The sequence below is a fragment of the Musa acuminata genome, chromosome BXJ2-11 (assembly GCF_036884655.1).
Source record: "Musa acuminata AAA Group cultivar baxijiao chromosome BXJ2-11, Cavendish_Baxijiao_AAA, whole genome shotgun sequence".
Lineage (NCBI taxonomy): Eukaryota > Viridiplantae > Streptophyta > Magnoliopsida > Zingiberales > Musaceae > Musa > Musa acuminata.
Window position 1 is genome coordinate 3,389,130 of NC_088348.1, and position 27,122 is coordinate 3,416,251.

At 40.5% G+C, this 27,122-nt stretch overlaps 1 protein-coding gene, 2 non-coding genes and 1 pseudogene across 3 annotated transcripts; 2 read left to right on the forward strand and 2 right to left on the reverse strand.

The window, feature by feature from the left end:
* Positions 1-243: 243 nt before the first annotated feature.
* On the reverse strand, positions 244-4,639 carry LOC135627772 (protein NRT1/ PTR FAMILY 6.3-like). The gene is made up of 5 exons (XM_065134038.1): positions 4,399-4,639; positions 4,115-4,292; positions 3,990-4,029; positions 3,320-3,897; positions 244-1,172 (listed from the first exon to the last, which is right to left on the reverse strand). The coding sequence occupies exons 1-5, from the start codon at positions 4,517-4,519 to the stop codon at positions 308-310; spliced, it is 1,782 nt and encodes a 593-aa protein (XP_064990110.1). The 5' UTR covers positions 4,520-4,639; the 3' UTR covers positions 244-307.
* Positions 4,640-7,403: 2,764 nt separating this feature from the next.
* LOC135627132 (protein NRT1/ PTR FAMILY 6.3-like) lies at positions 7,404-9,203 on the reverse strand (annotated as a pseudogene).
* Positions 9,204-11,810: 2,607 nt separating this feature from the next.
* Positions 11,811-11,890, forward strand: TRNAL-UAG (transfer RNA leucine (anticodon UAG)). Its single transcript has one exon. It is a non-coding gene; the product is annotated as a tRNA-Leu (tRNA).
* Positions 11,891-14,890: 3,000 nt separating this feature from the next.
* TRNAL-UAG (transfer RNA leucine (anticodon UAG)) lies at positions 14,891-14,970 on the forward strand. The gene has a single exon. It is a non-coding gene; the product is annotated as a tRNA-Leu (tRNA).
* The last annotated feature ends 12,152 nt before the right edge of the window (positions 14,971-27,122 follow it).

The window sequence follows — 27,122 nt, forward strand, 5'->3', positions numbered from 1 at the left end:
GGTGGTGAAGGACTGCATCGGCGTCATGATTAGTTTATTTTCAGTTTCTTTAATATATGTGTTAGCGTGACATCAAAGATCAAATGATTCAAGTCATGTGAGGTAGAATAAAGTAGTGAGGGTAGATGGAGTGAAGGAAGCCACGACGTTGCAAGAGACAAGCAAAGGAAGGAAGGAAGGATAAGTAAGTGCTACCGATGTGTCTCACAAATACTGCCAAGTAGTGATTCATCGACACCGAAAGAGTAAAACCATTTCCTTATTGAAACAGAGAAGGCAAAGGCAACAAGTGACTTGGAGGTGTAGCTCATGCATGGCAGCAGGCCTCCTCCGCCAGCTCCACCCCGTTGACGCTCTCGTCCCCCATCCTCTTCTCCTTGTAGACGTAACCCCTGGCGGCCGCCGCGAAGACCACCAGGTTCAGCACGCTCAGCACCGCCAGAAGCCAGTAGAAGTCGTACAGCTTCCCTTTGTTCAGGTCGTCCGGTAGCCACGCCCCCTTTCCGCTCTCCCCCGTCACCTTGTGGACAATGGTGACCAGCGTGGAGCTCAGGAAGAAGCCCAGCGAGAGCGTGCTTAGGAACAAGCCGGTGCTCATCGTTTTCATCCCCTTGGGGCACTCCCGCAGGAAGAAGTCCAGCTGCCCGATGTAGGTGAACGCCTCGCCTGCCCCCACCAGCAAGAACTGCGGCACCAGCCAGAAGACGGTCAGGGGCACGACGGCCGCGGTCGGGTCAGTCCGGGCTGCCCGGAGGCGCTTGCGTTCGGTGAGGGCGGCGGCGCACATGGCGACGATGGAGAGGACGAGGCCGACCGCGATGCGCTGGAGAGGTGTCACTCCCTGGGGGTTCCCGGTGAGGCGGCGGGCGGCGGGGACGATGAGGCGGTCGTAGATGGGGACGGTGATGAGGATGGAGCCGACGAAGAAGACAGTGAGGGAGCCGGCGGGGATCTCGAATGAGGGGCCGATGTGGCGGTCCATGGTGGTGGCCTGCGACACTGAGAAGGTGGTCATCTGGGCGTAGACGGTCCAGAACATGATGGTTGTGGCCCAGGTGGGGAGCATTCGGATCACTTGCTTCACCTCCTCCACGTCCGTCAAGGTGGAAAGCCGCCACTTGGTCTGGTCCACCGTCGCGTCTCCTTCTACGATGGCCGCCCGGTCCAAGAAGCTGCCATAAGTTGTTAAAGAAGAAGAAGAAGAATCAGTACTACTATTACATCACCTTTGTACTGTTTCTGCTGTAAAAGTCGTGCAATCGATATATTGCATGTCTCGAGATTTATCGCCTAATCCTATCATTAATTAACTGTGCACTCTATCTTGATACAGAAAGATACCACTAATTAATGACAAGATAACACTACCTTTTCTTAACATGACATTACACTAATTATTTTTCAGTTGTCATTACATAACTAAGCATGCGCACACTTCCCCAAGATGTATTAAATGCAAATTAAAAGTAAGGAATAAAATCATGAACCAGCAGTAAGAACTGAGTGTCGCATAGAACTCTCATGACCCCATCTGAGGCCTAACAAGGGAGGGAAGAAGGAGACCATCTTCAAGTGAAACAGCAAGCCATTTACTACCAGATTTTGTTCCTCCAGCAAACCCCCCCTTTCTCGTGACTCATTCGTGGATGTCGACTTCGATCAGAGCGGAGACAGGACTGTGAAGGAGACAACAATGGAACGACTTGCTTCAAGTGGAAAAAGCTACTGTGCGTTAGGTTGACTCCATGAAGAATGGGTTCGGAAATAGGCACCACCATGACATGAACCTGTGATCTTTATATATATTCTTTGTCTTCATCCTACGCTGCAGTTTCTCTTTTAAGGTCTCGGTGACTAGGGTTTGTCATAGAAGTAACTTACAAGCTCTCAACTACGAAGCTATTCTTCTTCACTTCCACGGGCGCTAAAGAGAATTGGAAAGGTCTAATAGCTTGACAGTGGTAGGGGGTACCAAAACCAGCTCAGCATGGCAGGAGATCATTCATTGCTTTACTGTGAAGATTTTGTCTGTTCATGAACTTTGGTTGCCCTAATGCATGCACCACCACCTTGTCCTCGCTTTCAGGGCAGGGAGAATAAGGGAAGGTAACTGTAATAGCAAAAACTCACCTACCGTCTTCGAAACTGCTCATCTGTCACTTCACCCCATCAAGCTCAAGGAGCTAGCCGATGACTAAATTCTTTCGGAATGGAGGTGTATCAGGGACAGGCTTCAACTGTGGCTGATGAGAGAGTTCTTTAAAACATGGGGTAAAGGGTGGATGGGAGATCCCCAAGAAGGTGTGATTGCTGAACACATCCCTTGGCCAATCAGGCTCTCACGACTCAACGTAGAGAACTTAGAGGTCAAATTGTTCCTTCTTTTATTGATCTCTGGATCAAGATCTCATATATTTAATCTCCACCCTCCCACCGCGTCGGTTGATCATTGGATACTTTGCCTCCTCACTCACTGATCTGAGGGATCTTCTGTCGACTACATGCTAACAAATGACAGGTCAAGGATTGCTGGCTCGTTCCCATAACTTCATATCGTGGGGAAAGTCTTTATCTACTCGGTGTTAGAATGGTTCGTGGGGTCTCTCACAATTATACATCTCTGGTCTCACTAAGCAGGGGTCCCTTTTGTGATTCTACCACAGCACAAGCTATCCCAATCTCGGACTCGGTTTCCTGCGTTCTTCTTCGAGCTGAATAATTAGAAAAAGATGACGTCCATATGATTTGAAGATAAGACTGTCATGTTGTATCGATAAGTTTCAGTGGTTGAAGGATTTTGGCTTGCTTAGAGATGGGTCTCTCTCTCTCTGTCTCTCTCTTCTAAGACACATGATGGCGAGTTTTGTGAGGAGGAGAACCTGTAAATGGACATCGGAGGAGGATTTGGAACCTTCTTATTTTTTCTTGTTGATAGGAGGGTTGCCAATTTTCTGTAGGCCAGCAGTTGATATGGTTAGGAATTAAGAAACGTAAGGTTGACAGCCAATCAGTAGGCCGAAAGGTCATATGCCCTTCACAGCCACGCCATATTCTATGATCCAGAGATGAACAAGTGTTTGATGTGGTCAAAGGTATCATCAGATTAAAAGGAGAGGCAAAAAAAAAGCAAGAAAAGAAGAAAAAATAAGAAGAGACTGTAGTGCATGAAGGTGGGACTATCGAGCGGCCTCGGTGGGGGCACACTTGGATGAATTCAGTGTGGACCCACTGGCAACCCGTGCTGGTCCCACGCAGTCGAGCCAATTGGCTTCGGACATGTCAACGAATAAGCGTGAGGGAGGAGGAAGGCAAGCGTTACCGGAACTGCTTGGTGTGGAGCAGCTTCTGCTTCTTCTTGCTGGAATAGGGGGCGCTGCATCCTTCGGCGGTGTCGATGTCGTGGAGCGTGGAGGAGTCCGGTACGTCGAGGCGCCTCTTCCGCCACGCGCTGACCACGACGGAAGCGATCTGGGAAAGCGGGCTCCCCACCAGCCTCTTGAAACGATACCTGCTGGTGCCGGACAAGAACACGGCCAAGCCAGCCACGATGGCCACGGCGCAGATGCCGTAGCCCCACCGGCGCCCGACGTTGTCTTGGATGTAGACCAGCACGGTCACGGCCATCAGCGCCCCAATGCTAATGAAGAAGAAGAACCAGCTGAAGAACCGCATCATCTGCTTCTTCTCGGCCCGGTCGCCCTCGTCGAACTGGTCCGACCCGAACCCGGACACGCTCGACTTGAGCCCGCCCGTCCCAAGGGCCGTCAGGTAGAGTCCCAGGTACAGCACACCCAACTGCGTCCCGTTCGCCCTCACACACCCGCCGCCCAGCGGATTACTGCACTCCGGGGGCCTCAACCCCGGCGCCGCCGTCGATATGGTCAAGATAGTCACCCCCTTCAGTATAAATTTCGTTCAGTATTGCTTGATTCTTAGCAATTCGTATACCACTATTAAAACATCAAAGGCGAGTAATGCGAAATGCTTACGGAGGCTTGGATGGCGGTGAAGATGGCGATGGTGAGGTATCTGAAAATAAATGAGCAGAATTAAGACGATGAACCGAGTCTTAGGAATTCCTTGTCGGTGCATGGAGTTGGGGAAGGGAGGATACCGGCCGAGGTAGGTATCGGCGACGAAGCCACCGAGGAGGCAGAGCATGAAGGAGGTTCCCAAGAAGTTGGTGACAACGTTGGCGGATGCGGCATTGCCGAGGTGCATGGTGCCGGTCAGGTAGGTCACCAGGTTCACCGCGATGCCCAGCGTCGTCATCCTCTCGCACAGCTCCACCCCTTGGTTTATTTCCCATTGGCATCACATCCACAACCATCTTATTATCAGTCACGGAGCAAACACAGGTAGGCAACTGAAAACAAGGAAAGAGAGCCATGACCGGACCTAAGATCATGGCGGCGCTTGTCCAGCCGCCGGTGGTAGACTTGACGGCAGGGCGGCCCTTGAAGTCCCATGCGTCGGCGAGGGTCTTACCCTCTTCGGCGGTCTCAGGTAAGCTGGCCATCTCCCACTACAAATCTCGTTCTAGGATTAACAGGCGTGCGTTATTAGTAGCAAAAGGTAGGTGGAAGAGCAGAGAGAAAACAGTAGTATTAGATGATAGAAAAGAAGAAGAAGAAGAAGAAGAAGTGAGGATGCAGGTAGGGTGGGAGACGGGGATTTTATAAGCAGATGGCAGGGGTTGTTTGGTCTTTATACGTATAGCATGCATACGCCATCGTGTATTATACCGACAGTCTCACCCCAACACTAACCTTCTAATTTTGAGGAGGTAAAAGCTTCTTTTCTCTCTATGAATTGACTAAAATTTCAATGCTGCTGAAACAATTTAAAAGCATAGAAAAGTACATCATCCAGCTAAGAGTAGCAATATCCAAGTCAAATCATGAAGGATGATGCAATAATGCACCCCTGCTGGTTTATTTTAAGGGAGAAGAGAAGCTGTGATCTTAGGAACACGAAGAAAGAAGTCGCTTGAAGCTTTAAACTCGCCACAATGATTGCCACGGAAGCGTTGAGCCATGCGGGTGCACCTGTCTTACTGAGACATCAACGGGTGACAACCTTGCAGGTATAAGTCACACGGCCACCTGCAATTGTTGGTGCCAAGTGAGATGGGAAGCCAGATATCATATATTCTTTTTTATTTGACTTCAATTTATGGCAATTTACGTAACGAAAAATAGAAACTATCTCACAACAAAACAATGATAAATCATGATAACTCACAAAACCGAGAGATTAATCAAGTCAACTTGGTTTGGTAAGATGCAAGTCGGCAGTTCATTGTTCATTGTTTGCCACGAATCCGGAAAAGAAAAGACGACTTCAAATGTAAACGAAGAAGACACCATCTCGGTGCGTTGAACGTTGTCCATGGCGGCCGACACGAGCTCAGAGCTGTGACAACGTCGAGACGCTCCATTCACGAGAGAGATGGGTCAAGCAAAAGTCAAAACTTCGAGCCTCTAGCGGCGATTCCACCAGCGTCGATCCGACGCGGTTCGGTTTGTCGCCATGGAATCCAAACCTCGAGACTCTAGCGGCGGTTCCACCAGTATCGATCCGACGCGGTTCGGCTTGTCGCCGTGGTCGTAGCCTCGTCCGCTTGCTCCATGTTGTCGGTCGTTGGCTCCACACGCTGTGGAAGGGAAGTGTCGATGGCTGGCAGTCGGGACATTTGGCCTTCCTGATTAAGAACACTCACCTTTGGATCTCTCTGTTCAATCCACTCCGTCGCAGCAACAGCAGCATGAGGGAGGGAGAGAGAGGGAGAAGAGGAAGGTATTCTTTAAGCTTTACATCCTCGAGCTTTTGAAGCTCCCTTGTGAGTGTCAACGATGGTTTCAGGAATCTCTATTAATCGATGATACGTCGAAGATGACACGGTGCTACATTGCCTGTTTGCATGTCTTTCGTCATTATTGTCGCCCACGGAAGAAGACAGTAAGAAGGAAGTCAACTCTCAAGTCATTTATCGAAGCTACAGCAATCTGTCTCCAAGTCAAGAGTCCAAATACACGCATTGGAAACATTTCATGTCCTAGAAGACTTGTCACCACCATCACTGATCCATGAGAGAACACAGTGAACAGTTGTTCTACTGCTCGGAACTCAACAATAGTTAGGAGGGTCAACTTTGTACTGGTTTGTTCATTTTCTGGAAAATGAAGCCTGATTAGTGTTGAAGATGGAAATGCCAGAAATAAGTACATGTGAGAGGTTTTTGATACAAAAGCAAGCATAAGTTTAGTGGTTTAATTGATTTTTTGTCAATAGAGTCACATATAGCCAATTTGAAACACAGTTCTAAGCACGCCGAGCGATATCATTGGAGCAGATAGATTTGATCAATAATGCGTGTGCACAATATGTAGGAAAACTCTGCTTCTTGTGTACTATTGCATTATTCATGAGACTGTAGCAAAATAAATGAGAAGATGATGTTGATCCAATCCAAGGACAGATATTTCAAGGAATCGTATTTTGGATAAGGATTCCATTGCAACTGCAATCTAGTAAGGAACAATTACCCTTAGAAATTTCTCACCGTCTTTTTCATCCAAACATTTACATCAAAGAATCAATATGGTAGCTGAATTCAGCAGTGCCAAGCTAAAACCACATCAACATGGTACCAGCTGCTGGAGTCTCTTATGAGAACGACAGGTTATTCTGCTCAACGATGGTGGAGTCTCTCGCAGACCTTATGAACAGTACACCATTTATCTTGCACAGCAAATGTCAGCATACAGACAGGAGAAGCTGCAAAACTATACCTAACGAAAATATAAAAGAGTTACCGACACAGCCAGTGGCTTCTCCACCGCAAGTTTGTACGGACAGAGACGAGAGAGGGCAAGACAAATGATAGAGCCGTCCAATCTACGTGCAGCAGTAGATGGTTTGCGACTAAAATCCCAAAGCCGAGTCCCACAGGAACAGCGAGGGTTCACGGAATTCCAGGACTTCGTCCTCCCGTCCTAAGCAAGTTTGGAGTTAGCCGCAGTCCTTTGCACAGCTTCTGGGGCCGAAGCTTTCTGGATAGACATGCATTGGTCTCTCGCCGTGCCTACAAGCAGGACTTTAATGGGCCTTATTTGGTACAGAGTAGAGCAATGAAGCCATCCCGTTCGGCCCTGTGTGTTGCCTGCTTACAATATTAATATAAAAAGGGTCGATATTCTAAATTAGTAGACTGCTAATCTAAATTTTTTGAGCCTTTATCAAGTTGAGATTCTCTGTAAATTTACTTGTTCTGCATACCGTATTCCAAGTTTAACAGCGTTAATGCGTCAAAGATTCAGAAGCTTCATTGAAGTCACGCTTATGCGATCTTACAGTGGCTTACATAATTGAGAAATATGCTATATATATATAAAAGGAGCTCATGCATGGCATCAAGCCTGCTGCTCAAGTTCCACACCCTGAGCGTCGTCGACGGACGTTCTAGTCTCCTTGTAAACGTAGCCTCTTGACGCCGCGACGAACGCCACCAGATTCAGAGTGCTCAGAGCGACCAGAAGCCAGTAGAAATTGTACAACTTCCCTTTGTTCAGATCGTCCGTCAACCACGCACCCTTTCCGCCGGACCCGGTCACCTTGTGGACTATGGTGACCAGCGCCGTGCTCAGGAAGAAGCCCAGAGAGAGCGTGCTTAGGAACAGGCCGGTGCTCATCGTCTTCATCCCCTTGGGGCACTCCCGCAGAAAGAAGTCCAGCTGACCGATGTACATGAACGCCACGCCTGCCCCGACTAGGAAGAACTGAGGGATCAGCCAGAAGACGACCAGGGGGACGACGGCGGCGGTTGGGTTGGCCAAGGCGGTGCTGAGGCGCTTGCTCTCGGTGAGTGAGGCAGCGCACATGCCCAAGATGGAGAAGACGAGGCCTACGGCGATGCGCTGGAGCGATGAAAGACCTTGGGGGTTCCCGGTTATTCGTCTGGTGACAGGGACGACGATGCGGTCGTAGAAGGGGACGGTAACGAGGATGGAGCCGACGAAGAAGACGGTAAGGGAGCCGGCAGGGATCTCGAAGGAGGGACCGATGTGGCGGTCCATGGTGGTGGCTTGCGACACCGAGAAGGTGGTCATCTGGGCATAGACGGTCCAAAACATGATGGTGGTGGCCCAGGTGGGGAGCATTCGGATCACTTGCTTCACCTCCTCCACGTCCGTCAAGGTGGAGAGCCGCCACTTGCTCTGTTCAGCCGGCGCGTCTCCCTCTATGATTGCCGCCCGGTCCAAAAAGCTGCAACGGGATAGAGTGAAGCATCCACCTCGAATCATTTAAGATATTAATTTAATTTCAAAAGGTAAATTATTAAATTGTAGATCAAACTCAAATATATATATATATATATATATATATATATATATATGTATATATATATATATGTATGTATGTGTATATATATATATATGTATGTATGTGTGTATATATACATATATATATAAACATATATATAAAAACATATATATATACACATATACATGAATATGAGACTGACTTCCTTTTAATCCTCTTTTTCTAACAAGGGAGGCATTACCGGAACTGTTGGCTGTGGGGTAGCTTCTCCTTCTTGCTCTTTGCTTTGCGGGAGACGCTGGTGTCGATGTCATAGAGGAGGGACGGGTCCTCTGGCAAGGCGAGGCGCCTCTTACGCCACGCGCAGGCCACGACGGCGGCGAACTGCGTCAACGGGCTCCCCACCAGCTTCTTGAACCGGTACCTGTTGGTTTTGGACAGGAACAAGGCCAAACCAGCTATGATGGCCACCGCGCAGATGCCGTACCCCCACCGGCGGCCGAAATGGTCCTGGATGTAAACCATCACGGTGACGGCCAATATTGATCCGACGTTTATGAAGAAGAAGAAATATCGGAAGAACTTCATCATCTGCTTCTTTTCGATTCTATCGCTCTCGTCGAACTGGTCGGAGCCGAAGCCTGACACGCTGGACTTGAGCCCCCCTGTTCCGAGAGCCGTCGTGAAGAGTCCCAGGTAGAGCATTCCCATCTGCAAACCATTCGCAGGCACGCAACCCCCGGAGGACGGGCCGGCGCACCCCGGCGGCCTCAACCCCGGCGCCACAGTCGATATGGTTAAGATGATCACCCCCTGCGGTCCAAATGAGTTTCCGTCAGCACTCTTGCGTTGTAACATACGCTTACCGAAGGATTAGATGCGATGAGAAGAACTTGATGCTTACACAGGCTTGAACAGCAGTGAAGACGGCAATGGTGAGGTACCTAAATCAATGTTAGCAAAGAGACCAGTAAAGAGATACAGGGGGAAGGGACGGAAGATGCATACCGCCCAAGGAAGGTGTCGGCGATGAAGCCACCGAAGAGGCATAGAATGAAGGACGTGCCCAAGAAATTGGTGATAATGTTCGCGGAGTCGGCACCGCCGAGATGCATGGTGCCCCTCAGGTACGGCCCCAGGTTCACCGCGATGCTCAGCGTCGCCAGCCTCTCGCCCATCTCCACCACTTTACAAGTTCCATTTTCACTGACAATCTTTACTTTTCATGAAGACAAAGAGATCACCGAGAGGAAGAAGGAAGGGAAGAGGTGGCAGACCTAAGCTGGTGGCGGCGCAAACCCAGCCGCCGGTTCGGCACTTGATGGCGGGCCGGCCCTTGGAGTCCCATGCATGAGACAGAGGCCTCTCCTCTCCGGCGGTCTCCGGTAAAACTACAATTTCCATTTCCCACCTCTAATGCTGGCACAAGGAAGAAGGCGACCGTATATGGAGATACACGCTGGGAATCGACCGAGGGCGCTTTATGGCGGTGGATAGGGTGTCGTCGTCTATACGTCTGCCAAGACATTCCTGCAAACAGAGATACATGCACCGTCGTAGGGTACGCTCAGTATCCAACATACAAGCCATATTTTGGTTCCACGCACTTAGATATGTATCGCCCTCGTTTGTTAGAATCTAACATGTCAAGAACAATGGTCAGATCATTTTTATTACGATGGAAATAATTTTCTCTCATGTGTTCATGAAATTAAAGTGTTAAAACCGATCCAAATAAAAACCAAACTAATTCAAAAAAAGAAAAGGAAATATGATTCAAAATTTAAAATAAAAATATTAGAAATAGATAGAATAAATAAGAACATAGAACAACATAATTTCATTTATTTTCCTTTTAAATATAATAGTTTACTATGAATATAAATATATAAAAATTAAATATGTTCCATCAATTACTATATCGTTTCTTTAATGGTTCACTTAACATGGTCAAATTGAGATGGTTGAGATTAGAGGAAGTGAGAGTGGGATGAATTAGGGGCGATTATGCCTAATTCACTTTGTTTCAGATGCAACGCACCCTTCCTAATTCACTGCTTATGTAATAATTAGCACGGAAGAGAATGAGAGACGCAAATGGCAGAATTAATGAGGGCAATTAGTTTAGTTTAGTCAGTGTTCCTCGACGTGTATCAAATATGAACCAACCAAATCAGTGGCTCGTACAATTGATATGCTTTTAGTATATTAATATGGACGAGCTTATTTAGTATTATTTTAAGTGGTAATTCCAATCTATTTTTCTATTTTAAGCTTCACTATCTTATCTTTCTCAAATAATATTAAAAATTAATTAAAAAAATCATTCAGATGATATATTAAGAGCATATATCTTAGAGTTTAAGAGCCTGGTAAAGAAGAAGATTCGTACATCTCAAATCTTTGAGGAGATATCCATAACTTAAACTTCACATAATGTTTGGTCCATCATTTTAAAAGATCTACTAAGACGAAAGTATACCTATAAGCAATAAGATGAGGGTTTAAAAATTTAAAGATGAATTAGATTGAATTTATCTCAAATTATTTTTATCATATTTTGACTATCACAAAGCAGATTAAAACTAATGGTGAAGAGGTTAGTGAACTTAAAATTATGAAAAAAAAAATAAACTACTACCATTTTAATTTGAGCATGTAGTTTATTTGATTAAGGGGTCGAAAGATCTTGAGGGGATGGTCATCAATAAATTAATGGATTCTTTGATAGTCCATAAACAAAGGATCAATAAGTATGCATAACTTAAGCATGTTTCATAATTTTAAACATCAAATGATGGTTAACTCGACAAAAGAAGAGGCAAAGGTAGAGGTAATAATGAATTGATCGATAGCAATTTTCCCGATAAGCATAGATCAGTTGAGCTAAAGGAATATGTTTGATGTGAGTAGATTTGTCAATCGAGAGCAATCTACCGGGTCTAGGTAGATTGACTCGATAATCAATGTCTAATATGGCAAATCAACCAAGACTCAATTTTAGCATGTCAACCAAAGTTTGAAGTGCTTAGGTTGGTCAGAGTCCTATGTGTTCATATCGGGCAAGTGTTTGATATGATTTGATCAACTAAAGTAGTCAAGACAGTAGCAACTAGACATGTGATAACATAATTAGTAGAGCCAAGACATAACTCGATCAATGTCTAAGCCACGTAGACATCATGCCAAATTCATAATCTGAGAAATAGAACATGGAATATTTCACTCGTATTATGAAATATTTTCATAATTAACTCACTATAAAAGGCTATCTACGGTATGTAATCGACATCATTTATTCTTTACTAAAATTACACTATTTGTAGGTTATTTATTTGATAAATATAGACATTATTATTTTATAATTAATAAAATAATTAGTAATATTTGGAGTCGAATTTATATAAGTGTATATTATAAACAATTTATTTAACACAGTAAAACTTACTTTATATTTATTATATATAAAAACTCATTTACATTAAGACAGTTTGGCCGAGTGATCTAAGGCGCCAGATTTAGGCTCTGGTCCGAAAGGGCGTGGGTTCAAATCCCACAGCTGTCAATTTTTAATATATATTTCTTAAACTCTGTTTTTATTCCTCGAATAACTAATCCGGTCTTCTCAAAATTAAAAAGGTGCAATATTGAGATTATTCTGAAATTTTTTTGAGGTTTACGAAAATTGAACAGTTGGCAGTTCAAATGTATTATATTTGTGAAATAATACATTGCTGTATGTAATTTGTTTAAATATTTTGAGGTTTAGAATTAAAATTTCGATTATCTTTTTTTGGCATTTCTAATCTTATTCTATTCACTTCCCACAAATAAATAGATATCACATATGGTTTGGATGAAAACATTGAATCTATTTATCACACACAGAATACACCAAATCAATGGCTCCTACAATTAATGTTTTATTTTATATTAATATGGACAAGCTTATTTAGTATTATTTTAAGTGGTAATTCCAATTTATTTTTCTAATTTAAGCTTCACTATCTTATCTTTCTCAATTAATATTAAAAATTAATATTAAAAAAATCATTCAGACATTAAAGGTTATATTAAGAGCATATATCTTAGAGTTTAAGAAATCAATGAACAAATGTTTATCGTTGACAAAATTTATCTATAATAATAGTTATCCATCTAATAAGACACATCTTGGAACCTATCACGATTCACGACCACATCAACATCTAGGATGACACACCTTAGCCAACACAAATCCCACAAAGGTCGGGCAGCGCTAACCAATCACAGTACCATCCCAGAGAGGACAGAATGATGCTGACCGAGTACAGCATCGCCCAGCAAAAGGTCAAGATGGCACCGCCCATGCACAACGTCATCCCACAAAAGCCGGAATGGCATCGCCCGACAAAAGGTCGGGATGGCACCGTCGCTCCCAGCACCATTCCAAAATACTGGGATAGCGCCGAACCAAGTATAGTGCCGACAATAATAAAATAATTCAAGTACGACCGATCCCACTGAGGGGAAGATAAAAACCCCTCGAGTGGTCAGACAAAGGGAGGTTTTTTTCTCCGACCATTAAAAGCTAGCAAAATCTTCAAATGGGTCGAAGCCAGGAGCCCCTTCCCGACCCTGACTTGTGTGCAAGGACCGGAGCTTAAGGAGCAGGTGACGAGCCCCAAGGAGCCTCCGACAGCCAGAGCCCAAACCCAACCCATCAAGGATGGACGATCTTGTGCACCCAGCTCCATCTCATGGGTCGGAAAGTGAATTGTGTATCTATTAGAGATTGTAATTTAAATTTGATTAAAATTAAATTAGGAGTTTGTGTTGAAATAGAAATATTTCTTTTATTAGGGTTATGAATTTGTGGCTTAAGTCTATAAATAGATGGTGCCTTGTTCACCGCAACCCAAAGCTAAGAGAGAGAAGAAGTAAAGTAAATCTATAGAGAGAGAAATAACATGATTTAGAAAGAGAAACAATATTATAAAGAGAAAATTAGGACTGTTTAGAGAAAGAAATAGCACTATAGATAGAGAAATAATACTTTTTAGAGAGAGAAATGTCTGTTTTAGAGAAAAAGAATCGTATTATTAGAGAGAGAACTTTTAAGGAGAAAGAAATTATAGAGAGAAGATTAATGATATCAATAAGAAGATTCTCGACAAAGATATTTGTGAAATATTGATAAAGGTTTTATAGAGCCTAGTAAAGAAGAAGATTCCTACATCCCAAATCTGAAGAGCCTGAGTTCAGAGATCACAAGAAAAAGATCAAAATGCTCTTACTATTATTCATCAAGTAGTGGAACTCAATATCTTTGAGAAGATCTCCATAATTTAAACTTCACATAATTTTTGGTCCATCATTTAAAAGATCTATTAAGGTGAGACCAAGGTGAAGAAAGTACACCTATAAACATTAAGATAAGAGTTTAAAATTTTAAAGATGAATTAGATTGAATTTATCTTAAATTATTTTTATCATATTTTGACTATCACAAACTGGATTAAAACTAATGGTGAAGAGGTTAGTGACCTTAAAATTATGGAAAAAAAAAATTAGATCACTAATATTTTAATTTGAGCATGTAGTTTATTCGATTAAGGGGTCGAAAGATCTGGAGGGGTTGGACATCAATAAACTAATGGATTCTTTGATAGTCCATGAACAAAGGATCAATAAGTATGCATAACTTAAGCATGCTCTATAATTTTAAATGTCAAACGATGGTTACCTTGACAAAAGAAGAGGCTAAGATCGAGGCAAAGGTAGAGGTAACAATCAACTGATCCATAGAAATTTTTCCGATAAGCATAGATCAGTTGAGCTAAAGGAATATGTTTGATGTGGGTAGATTTGTCAACCGAGAGCAATCTATCGGGTCTAGATAGATTGACCCAATAACCAATGTCTAATATGGTAAATCAACCAATACTCAACTTTAGCATATCAACCAAAGTTTGAAGTGCGTAGGTTGGTTACAGTCCTATGTGTTCATATTGGGCAAGTGCTCGATATGATTTGATCAACTAAAGTAGTTAGGACAATAGCAACTCGACATGTGATAAACACAATTAGTAGTGCGAAGACATAACTCGATCAATATCTAAGCTATGTGGACATTATACCAAATTCATAATCCGAGAAATATTCTGAAAATGGGGGAACATAAAATATTTCACTCGTATCGTGAAATGTTTTCATAATTAACTCACTATAAAAGGCTATCTATGACACGTAATCGAGATTAATTATTCTTTATGAAAATTATTCCATCCATATAGGTTATTGATTTGATAAATGTAGATCGATCATGGGATAAATGTTTTAGGCTATATAAACCCTCGAGCATTTAAACATTTCTTGTAGTCATGTTGAAAATCTTATGTATGCCATCTTGAATTGAGTCGGGTTGATCAAGATATCATTGATATTATTATTCTATAATTAATAAAATAATTAGAAATATTTTGAGTCGAATTTGTATAAGTGTATATTACAAATTACATAAACAATTTATTTAACACAGTGAAATTAATTTATATTTATGATATATAAAACTTGTTTCAAATAAGACAGTTTGGCCGAGTGGTCTAAGGCGCCAGATTTAGGCTCTGGTCCGAAAGGGCGTGAGTTCAAATCTCACAGGTGTCAGTTTTTTAATATGTATTTCTTAAATATTTTTTTCGGTTTACGAAAATCGAACAGTTGGCAGTTCAAATGTATTATATTATGAACCTACGCATCCAATTAAACAGTATTTGTGAAATAATAAATTGCTGTGTGTATTTTTTTTTTCATATTTTGAGGTTTAGAAAATTAGAATTTCTATTATCTTTTTTTGGCATCTCTAATCTTATTCTATTCACTTCCCACAAATAAATAGATATCACATATGGTTTGGATGAAAACAATGAATATATTTATCACACACAGAATGCACCAAATCAATGGCTCCTACAATTGATATGTTTTATTTTATATTAATATGGACAAGCTTATTTAGTATTATTTTAAGTGGTAATTCCAATATATTTTTCTATTTTAAGCTTCACTATATTATCTTTCTCAAATAATATTAAAAATTAATAAAAAAAATCATTCGGACATTAGAGATTATATTAAGAGCATATATCTTAGAGTTTAAGAAATCACAGAATAAATGTTTATCGTTGACAAAATTTATCTACAATAATAGTTATCCCTCTAATAAGACACATCTTGGAACCTACCACGATTCACGACCACATCAACATCTAGAATGACACACCTCAGTCAACACAAATCCCACAAAGGTCGGGCAGCGCTGACCAATCACAGCACCATCCCAGAGCGGACAGGACGACACCGAGTGAGTATCGCACCGACTCGTAAAGGCCAGGTCGGCATAGCGTCGTCCCGGCTTTCATGGGACGGTGCAACCGCCTGAGCTCAGTCTTCGAGCTCTGCCAGGCGGTGCAACCTCTCCAGTCAGGAGGTGCAACCGCCTGGTCTCGGAATTTCGGGATTTGATCGTTTTGAGCTCCAAATTTGAATTGGGTTGGGGCCTATAAATACCCCACCCATTCAACATTGAAAAGATACAGACCTACACCGAATTCTTGATCTTTTCTGTGATTCTAAGAGTTCAAATTTGTGTAAAGTCCTAAAGTTCTCCTCTTTCTGTTCTTCAAGTCTTGAGTTGTAAAGAGAGGAGAGAAAGGTCCCGTAAGGGTTGTCTCCTGAGCCCATCAAAAGGAGTGAATCTGTAAAAGGGCAGTTGGCCTTCGCCTATTGAAGGAATGCCTCTAGTTGACGTCGGTGACCTCGTCGGTGGAGGAAGCCAAAAGTGGAGTAGGTCAAGACTGACCGAACCACTCTAAATCTCTGGTTTGCGTTTATTTTGAGCACTTTATCATTACTGCAAACCTCCTACATAGCTACTGCTCTCTGCGCCTTTACGAACAAGTTTCTAAGTGCTGATCTTTCCGAATCTACATTCATACGTAAATCGGTGTTTTCATACATTACAGTTTACGTTTACGTTTTGATTCTGCAAAATTGTCTTCTGCGCTTTTACAAACGAAGTTTCTAAGTTCATATCCCTTTGAAACTGTGTTTAGACGTAAAACTGTGTTTTAGACGTAAACTACTTTTAAACATAAAACTACGTTTAGACGTAAAACTATGTTTAGACGCAAACTGCGTTTATACGTAAAACTACGTTTAGACGTAAAACTACGTTTAGACGCAAACTGCGTTTAGACGTAAAACTACGTTTAGACGTAAAATTGTGTTTAGACGTAAAACTGCGTTTAGACGCAAACTGCACTGCGCTTAGACGCAATCTGATCTTAGATGCAAACTGCGCTTAGACGCAATCTGCATTTAGACGCAAACTGCGTAAACTGCGCTTAGACGTAAACTGTGCTGCACTTAATCATAAGTATTCTTAGAATCGGCTTTTGCATCAAAATAGTTTTTATCAAACGAACGCAGCTTTCATTTTTAATCGCTGAAAGATTTTCGCTGCACTTATTCACCCCCCCCCCCCCCTCTTAGTGCTCTCGATCCTAACAAAAATAACCCAAGTACGACCGATCCCACTGAGGGGAAGATAAAAACCCCTCGAGTGGTCAAACAAAGGGAGGTTTTTTTCTCCGGCCATTAAAAACTAGCAAAATCTTCAAATGGGTCGAAGCCAGGAGCCCTTTCCCGACCCTGACTTGTGTGCAAGGACCGGAGCTTAAGGAGCAGGTGACGAGCCCCAAGGAGCCTCCGACAGCCAGAGCCCAAACCCAACCCACCAAGGATGGACGATCTTGTGCACCCAGCTCGATCTCATGGGTCGGAAAGTGAACTGTGTATCTATTAGAGATTGTAATTTAAATTTGATTAAAATTAAATTAGGAGTTTGTGTTGAAATAGAAATATTTCTTTTATTAGGGTTATGAATTTGTGGCTTAAGTCTATAAATAGATGGTGCCTTGTTCACCACAACCCAAAGCTAAGAGAGAGAAGAAGTAAAGTAAATCTATAGGGAGAGAAATAACATGATTTAGAAAGAGAAACAATATTATAAAGAGAAAATTAGGACTGTTTAGAGAAAGAAATAGCACTATAGATAGAGAAATAATACTTTTTAGAGAGAGAAATGTCTGTTTTAGAGAAAAAGAATCGTATTATTAGAGAGAGAACTTTTAAGGAGAAAGAAATTATAGAGAGAAGATTAATGATATCAATAAGAAGATTCTCGACAAAGGTATTTGTGAAATATTGATAAAGGTTTTATAGAGCCTAGTAAAGAAGAAGATTCCTACATCCCAAATCTGAAGAGCCTGAGTTCAGAGATCACAAGAAAAAGATCAAAATGCTATTACTATTATTCATCAAGTAGTGGAACTCAATATCTTTGAGAAGATCTCCATAATTTAAACTTCACATAATTTTTGGTCCATCATTTAAAAGATCTATTAAGGTGAGACCAAGGTGAAGAAAGTACACCTATAAACATTAAGATAAGAGTTTAAAATTTTAAAGATGAATTAGATTGAATTTATCTTAAATTATTTTTATCATATTTTGACTATCACAAACTGGATTAAAACTAATGGTGAAGAGGTTAGTGACCTTAAAATTATGAAAAAAAAAAATTAGACCACTAATATTTTAATTTGAGCATGTAGTTTATTCGATTAAGGGGTCGAAAGATCTGGAGGGGTTGGACATCAATAAACTAATGGATTCTTTGATAGTCCATGAACAAAGGATCAATAAGTATGCATAACTTAAGCATGCTCTATAATTTTAAACGTCAAATGATGGTTACCTTGACAAAAGAAGAGGCTAAGATCAAGGCAAAGGTAGAGGTAACAATCAACTGATCCATAGAAATTTTTTCGATAAGCATAGATCAGTTGAGCTAAAGGAATATGTTTGATGTGGGTAGATTTGTCAACCGAGAACAATCTACCGGGTCTAGGTAGATTGACCCAATAACCAATGTCTAATATGGTAAATCAACCAATACTCAACTTTAGCATATCAACCAAAGTTTGAAGTGCGTAGGTTGGTTACAGTCCTATGTGTTCATATTGGGCAAGTGCTCGATATGATTTGATCAACTAAAGTAGTTAGGACAATAGCAACTCGACATGTGATAAACACAATTAGTAGTGCGAAGACATAACTCGATCAATATCTAAGCTATGTGGACATTATATCAAATTCATAATCCGAAAAATATTCTGAAAATGGGGGAACATAAAATATTTCACTCGTATCGTGAAATGTTTTCATAATTAACTCACTATAAAAGGCTATCTATGACACGTAATCGAGATTAATTATTCTTTATGAAAATTACTCCATCCATATAGGTTATTGATTTGATAAATGTAGATCGATCATGGGATAAATGTTTTAGGCTATATAAACCCTCGAGCATTTAAACGTTTCTTGTAGTCATGTTGAAAATCTTATGTATGCCATCTTGAATTGAGTCGGGTTGATCAAGATATCATTGATATTATTATTCTATAATTAATAAAATAATTAGTAATATTTTGAGTCGAATTTGTATAAGTGTATATTACAAATTACATAAACAATTTATTTAACACAGTGAAATTAATTTATATTTATGATATATAAAACTTGTTTACAATAAGACAATTTGGCCGAGTGGTCTAAGGCGCCAGATTTAGGCTCTGGTCCGAAAGGGCGTGGGTTCAAATCCCACTGTCAGTTTTTTAATATGTATTTCTTAAATTCTTTTTTTATTCCTCGAATAACTAATCCGGTCTTCTCAAAATAAAAAAAAGGCACAATTATTGAGATTATTCTTAAATATTTTTTTCGGTTTACGAAAATCGAACAGTTGGCAGTTCAAATGTATTATATTATGAACCTACGCATCCAATTAAACAGTATTTGTGAAATAATAAATTGCTGTGTGTATTTTTTTTTTCATATTTTGAGGTTTAGAAAATTAGAATTTCTATTATCTTTTTTTGGCATCTCTAATCTTATTCTATTCACTTCCCACAAATAAATAGATATCACATATGGTTTGGATGAAAACATTGAATATATTTATCACACACAGAATACACCAAATCAATGGCTCCTACAATTGATATGTTTTATTTTATATTAATATGGACAAGCTTATTTAGTATTATTTTAAGTGGTAATTCCAATATATTTTTCTATTTTAAGCTTCACTATATTATCTTTCTCAAATAATATTAAAAATTAATAAAAAAAAATCATTCGGACATTAGAGATTATATTAAGAGCATATATCTTAAAGTTTAAGAAATCACAGAATAAATGTTTATCGTTGACAAAATTTATCTACAATAATAGTTATCCCTCTAATAAGACACATCTTGGAACCTACCACGATTCACGACCACATCAACATCTAGAATGACACACCTCAGTCAACACAAATCCCACAAAGGTCGGGCAGCGCTGACCAATCACAGCACCATCTCAGAGAGGATAGGACGACACCGAGTGAGTACCGCACCGACTCGTAAAGGCCAGGTCGGCATAGCGTCGTCCCGACCTTCCCAGCACGACACCCACCAAGTACAACGTTGTCCCACAAAGGCCAGGACTACCCTGCATAGCACCGTCCCATGAAAGTCGGGACGACGCTGACCGAGTACAGCATCGCCCAGCAAAAGGTTAGGATGGCACTGCCCGTGCACAGCGCTGTCCCGCAAAAGCCGGAACAACGTCACCCGGCAAAAGGCAGGGATGGCGCCGTCGTGCCCAACACCGTTCCGAAATACTGGGACAGCAATGAACCAAGTATAGCACCGATGTTAATAAAATAGCCCAGGTACGATCGGTCTCTTGAGGGGAAGATAAAAACCTCTCGAGAGGTCAGACAAAGGGAGGTTTTCTTCTTCGGCCACTAAAAGCTAGCAAAATCTTCAGATGGATCGAAGCCGGAAGCCCCTTCCCGACCCTGACATATGTGCAGGGACCATAGCCGGAAGAGTAGACGACTAGCCCCAAGGAGCCTCCGACTCAATAGCCAGAGCCCAAACCCGACCCGCCAGAGGTGGACGATCTTGCACACCTAGGACAGAACCAAACCGTGCCAACTCGTTCTGCCACGATGTAAAGGATCACAATCACCCCAAGCACATTTTTCTTTCTTGAACTTCAAATATTAAAACTAGGTGCCTGCTTAACAGAGACCTCTTCTTTCAATTCTTCATTCTAAAATATTAATTTCACATGAAGTTAATACAACAACCCTCCTTCGTGAGCTGCTAATGTAATCAAAATTCTAAAAGTATCAAGATGAGCAACTGACATAAAAGTTTCAAGATAGTCAACTCTAGACTGATGTAAGTAGTCTTTTGTCACCAATCTTGCCTTGTTTTTTTGCACCGAGCCATCTACATTATATTTCATCTTGTAAATCAATTTGATACCAATAACATCTTTGTTTTGAGGTCTATTAACTACTTCCTAAGTGTTATTCTTTTTTATCACATCAATATCCTTTCATAGCTTTCTTTCAAGCTTCGGTTTAATGATTTCCTCAAAGTGTTTTTTGGTTCTAACACATAATAATTGCATCTCTTGTAAATATCATTCAAACTTGTCATTAGAGTTGAGTTGGGATATCCTAAACTTGAACTAGATGATGATGTGGCAGAATTTGATGTGTTTTAAGGATGAATCTCTATGATTTACATCTTCTTGAACCTGTCTTAGTGGTATTGTTTCAACATATTCATTTTTTTTTCTCCCCTTATCCTTTTTCTTAATTCAAAGTAGCATTTTCATCAAATATAACATCTTTGCTAACTATCATTTTCTTGCTTTTGAAACTAAAAAAGCCTATAACCCTTAAACTGTGATGCATAACAAGAAAGATGCACTTCTCATTTGCTTCATCTAACTTTTGTTTCTCTCTTTTGAAAATTGAGCATAACATAAGCTTTCAATGGTCTTTTTCCATTCTAAGCTTGAAAAGGAGTCTTACTTCCTAAGTCTTCTGTTGGACACCTGTTAAGAAGATACATAATAGCTGTATATACTACTTCAACCCAAAATAGATTAGGTAAACCCTTTTCATTTCATTCTACCACATTATTTTGTTGAGGTGTGTAAGGAACTATAAGCCATCTTTCAATACCTTCATTTTCACATGACCTATAAAGCTCATAAAATTCTGTACTCTTTATCATTGTTTTAATATAATAACCATTCTATTTCTCAACATGGCATTTAATTTTTTTGAAAACTATAAAAAACTTTGGATTTTTATCTCATAAAGTAAACCTAACTCAGTGTGTAAGCATCCATAAAATTCATGGATCCACAAATGTCATCATTGATCTTTTTCAAATCTTCTTCTTTCTTGTAATTTCTTTCAAAATGATCAAAAGAAGAACTAATATATTAGGTTTGATTTCTAACATGAGAGGAGGAAGGAGACACACAATCATATAATTATTTTCATTCAATCTAAAGTTACAAGAGCCTTCTCATTGTGTTCTTCCATAATCTCACAATTTAAGATCCTAACTAACTAAAATTTAGTTTATTTTCTAATCTACTCCTAATATTTTTGTTTAATATCAACATATTAATAACAACAAACGATTATGTTGGCGGAGGTGGCAATGCCGAGGTGCATGGTGCCGGTCGGGTAAGTCACCAGGTTCACCGCGATGCCCAGCGTCGTTAGCCTCTCGCCCATCTCCACTCCTTTACGAGTTCCACTGGCATCACACGGCGCAGTTGATCGATTATTATTCACGAAGACAAAACGATCATCGATCGAGAGGAAGAAGGAAAGGAAGCTGTGGTGGACCTAAGATGGCGGCGGCGCAAGCCCAGCCGCCGGTTCGGGACTTGATGGCCGGACGGCCCTTGAAGTCCCACGCGTCAGAGAGGGTCTTCCCCTCTCCGGCGGTGTCCGGTAAAACTGCCATCGTAGTACAGATGCTGGTAGCAGGAAGAAGGTCGGGTCCAAAGTCCAGTAATGGACCGGAAGGAGCCAAAGAAGAGAGGATACGGAAGAGAGAGAGTTGTTTTATTACATGTAAATAGTTTCTATGTGAAAATTGTTGAAGTTATTTGAAATTTAGCTTTAAAAGAGATTATAATAGATTTTGATAGAATCTTGATAAAGATATTTAGTCCCATGTTGGTTAAGGAGTAGGGAAGCAATGACTCATAAGTCCGTCAAATCATGTTTACTCTCAAATATATTTTTTGAAGTTTAGAAATTTCAAAAGAGTAAAATCATACCGATACACCTATTATCTTAGAGTTTTCGGACGAAGAAGTATTGATAAAGATATTTAGTTCCACATTGATTGATGAGTAGAAAAACTAAAGATCACATTTACCCTCACGTGTCTTTTGGAGCTCACGAGCTTCGTCCTCCAAAACTCTGGTTCATGTTCTAAATAACAACTTAAACCTTCGAACATAAATACTTTATATAATTAAGAAAATACTATATGTTTTTGTAAAATTTAAAGTCTGTCCTATAAACAGAAAGAGAAATAGAGCTGTCAATCAATAAATAATTTCTTAGGATTTTTAATTTTAATAATTAAAATATCAAAGAACACCGTTCTGACCATATTTCATAAGATGTTGACTTTGTCATCAACCAAACAAAGAGCTACATTTCTTACAAAAGTCTACATTTCTTACAAAGAACACCGTTCTGGCCATCATGCATTAATTCTTGTCGTCACGCCTTTCTTTTGACTAATAGGAATTATATATATGACAAAATCGTCTAAAATCACATTCGAGCATTTCCACTAATTATCACAAGTATCAATTCGAACATCACAAGATTATTTTATCTTGAGCAGCAAAGCCAATTTAATTGTTATATATGAGGTAAGGATGAGCTACAAAAGGTTAGAAATTGCCGATTCATAATTTTAGGAACAAAAATAGTTGGGTTATTTAATTTATTTGGTTTAGACAGACCAAAAAAGTTGTCATGCAAATTTGATTCTCCACAAAAAAAAACATGAACACACGGGAGAGGCATTATTCAATCGAAAAGTCTACTTGTTCTTTGTTTGCTTGATGACACGTTAAGTGTGTGACTCCACACATTGTCTGCCAATATCCTTCATTCAACCATAGCTTGATGTTGATGCCAAGCACGCATTGGTTTTCCACAGCAAAACCACTTCTTCTCAATTTTGGACTTCGGAGATGGTCGGCTGATTACAGTGAGGATGATTCGTCTCCGGCAGAGGAATGACGGCCAACTCCACATCACACTTTGACGTGAGCACCTCTACTTTGACACCGAGCTGTTTCAGAATGAGGCACATCGGATCGGTTCTGTATGAAAGGAACCTTACCAATCTCAGCTACGTTATTAGCCTCTTCTATGGTCCTGAGATCAACTTGTGACATTTTCATGATATATTGTAGACAGAGAGAGATAGATTTAGTTAGAGAGATGTAAGCACGATAGTTTGTAGTGGGATTTTCATGACCAGTAACATCAACAACAATGGTGGAGAGAGAGAGGGGTTCATTCTGACTAATTCGTGGACTCAGGTTACCATGATGTATCTGGAAACGTGGTCAATGCCATTAGTTCAGGGTCTGCTCCATGTTTTCTCGTCTCTAATGGTACCTGACAAGTAAACGAAGCCAAAAAAGAGCAAGCGCAGGGAGGAGTTCTCTTACTGGTGCATGCATGTTCTCCGAGATGGCATAGTACAGTGAGAACACTTAATGAGTTTGAATCCAAAGCTAAACATTATCATCAAACATTTATCTCGTTTTAGCCTATCAATGGTAATATGTGGGTTCTAAGAAGGTTCACTCCACTATCTATTGCGTGTTGTTCTCCCACCATCACCAAACAATGAGATGAAAGAAAAAGGACCCACCACTGCCAACAATTTCAAGAACTCAGATTACGTAGAAAGAGACACATCAGATGAGTGGACTTATCATTCCTTGTTTTGGCGCGTATTAGTTGTCTATAGTAATATCCAAATCGGCATGCATAACTTGACTTGATAGACTTCATGAACTCACGAGAACAGATTCCTCTACTGCTTTGCACCTAAATTCTTATTTTATTTTCTCTAGGACATCAGACAAGTTTATAGGAAATTTAGCATGTCTCATTTCCAAGTTCAGCTCATGGATAAACGAGTCACTGCCTACAAGGACCATAATCTAATCCGATGTTATGTGTACTTAATTAGCTGATCTTATAGTGTAAGCATGCATAGGCAAAATTAAAAGACCCTTGGTAGTTGGAATGGAGAGGAAGCATTTAGAAGAACCTGAGAAGTAGCTGACAAAATATAATCTTAGTTGTGCATGTATTACATTAGCTAACACATCCATTTGCAAGTATTAATGTTTGTTTAGTTAATTTTCGCAGGGAAAGCTTAGTATTAGCTGAGAGTTGTTGTTGATGGTCATCAAGAAGAAGTTGTCGTCAGCCACCTTAATGAGCTTAGCTTGTTTCGTGTGTTTACAGCAAAAATTAGATGATGACACCAAAGGATTTCTTTTCATTGCCTTCATAATGATTCTATGTGTTCTACCATCCAACACAAAACGTGAGATGATGATGAAGATTAAGACGATGGACTCATATAAACCTGATCGTATTAGTGCTGGAACAAAGAACTCCAAAGGTCATCTTCATCTGTGTGTTCCCTGAAGAAAACATTTTCCAAGATTATTATCTATTCATAAACCTTTCCTTATCAATCTTGATCATCATCGATGGACTATCTATCATAAGTAATATTTCCTTATCAAGCTAGATCATCGTCACTGCCAGGATAGCAGACAATACAAAACACCAGCGGAGAGAGTATTAAAAGTGAGCAAGCATTCGAAGTCAATACCAACTACAGCAGGGTACTCAATTCACTCTCATGCAATTATTAGATCCCACTTTTTCCAACTACAAGCATTAAACAATAGAAGAGGGCGGTGCCTTTCCTCCAAACAAAATGGAAGGAAGATATCCTTAGCCATGCGTTGTCCTCCAACTGATGGACAGGTGCATGCAGACACTTTCAAGACACTTGTTGTTTATTCTTGGCTGTATAGTTAATGATACTGCTGAGTCCGCCATCAAATGGTATCGTTGAATATCCAATCTGCATGTGTTTCATCAGTGAGCGAAGTCGACGATCATCATTCTTATTATGATGGTCTGCAGCCACCTGACAACGCCACCGCCACCGCCACAGCCCCGTCAGTATTTGGTGGAACCGGGGAGGAGAAGACAAGTGGTCACATGAGGGCTTCAACATCGTTCAAATAAATTTGAGAGTGGCCTACCATGTTCCTTCTTTCTCACTTGTTAATGCAACATAATAGAAGAGAAAGAGAAAGAGATGCGTGCACGCGAAGCCTGCAATAGGTGGAGGATGGCAACATGGAGTTCGTGATTGGACATTTTCGTCGCTTGCTCGCGGAATGCATGCGTGCCGTTTGACGGATCTGTGAAATGGAACCTTAAGCAGGAGGACGTCATAAGAGCACAAGAATGATTGGCGTCGTCGCCCGGGCTAAAACCTATGGACGCGAACGATGGTTGAGACTTCGGCGTCGAACGCCACGATCTTATCCACCTTGATCACAGGGTCGGGTAGCGACGGCATCTGGCGTTTGAAGCACTGCAGGATTACGTGGACAGGAAGGTGGACATGTTAAATCTCATTAAAAAAAGGGAAAAATAATATATTTCATTTATCATAAATAAATTTGTCTCTTTTTGCGTTGACCATTTCAGCAATACATAAAATCTCAAGTACGTTTGAAGTAGAAAACGCAGAAGATGTCATATGCTTCTTCTTTGAAAATTGAAACCATATATCACTTTTACAGCATCCTATGTGGATCAAAACTTCTTCTTTTATTTTCCCTCTCCTTTTATGCTTAATGATTGCTATACGATTATAAAGGTATGAATTGGAAGGTCTACAAGTGATTGTTCAATTGCTGCTTATTCCTTTGTTGTAGAATATTTCGATTACTAACGAGGAGCTTATTTTTCATTCTTTTTAATAGATGAAACAAACAAAAAACAAATTTGAAGGAGTAGTAGTGTGAAAAAGCAATCTCTTATTCCCATTGAATAATTACATAGCTTTAAATAAATATTAATAATAATAATCTACCTTTTATGTTGCTAGACTTACATATTTATATGATTGTTCACTCCATTCCTAGGGGATGGTATCAAGATAGAACAAGGACGGTTGCCACTCAAATAATAATACCTTTTTAAAAAATTTAAAACTTTATAATATTTTGTCAAAATCTTTACTAAGTAAATTATTTAATACCTTTAAAAATATATAGGATGAGATTTTAAATATTTAATCTTTAATAAACAAATTTGGTGGTTAATTAATTAATTATGAACCAACCTTATTGGGAAAAAAGAACTTATTGTAATTTTGTTTTCTTCCTCTTGTTTACGTTATAAGCCTATAAGAGGCATATAATATCGTCAGTAAAACTAATACAGTTGACTACGATTGCATGCATGACTACTTATGTGCAGCAACCTTGCCTTAGTCATAGGTGGCTACAATAGTGTTGCTAGAAGTAGCGACTATAATAGTATTACTACCTACGACGACTGTAATAGTATCATTGCGACGATGTTTGCTAGTCGCGATTGGCGTCACCTAGACGTCGAAGATTGAGATTTTCAATAGCTACGCGGTAGAGAAGAACAACTACAACCATGCGAATGTGTGGATATAGTTGTGCGTTGCGATGATCGTGGGAGTCATTGATCAGCGCATATGCATAAT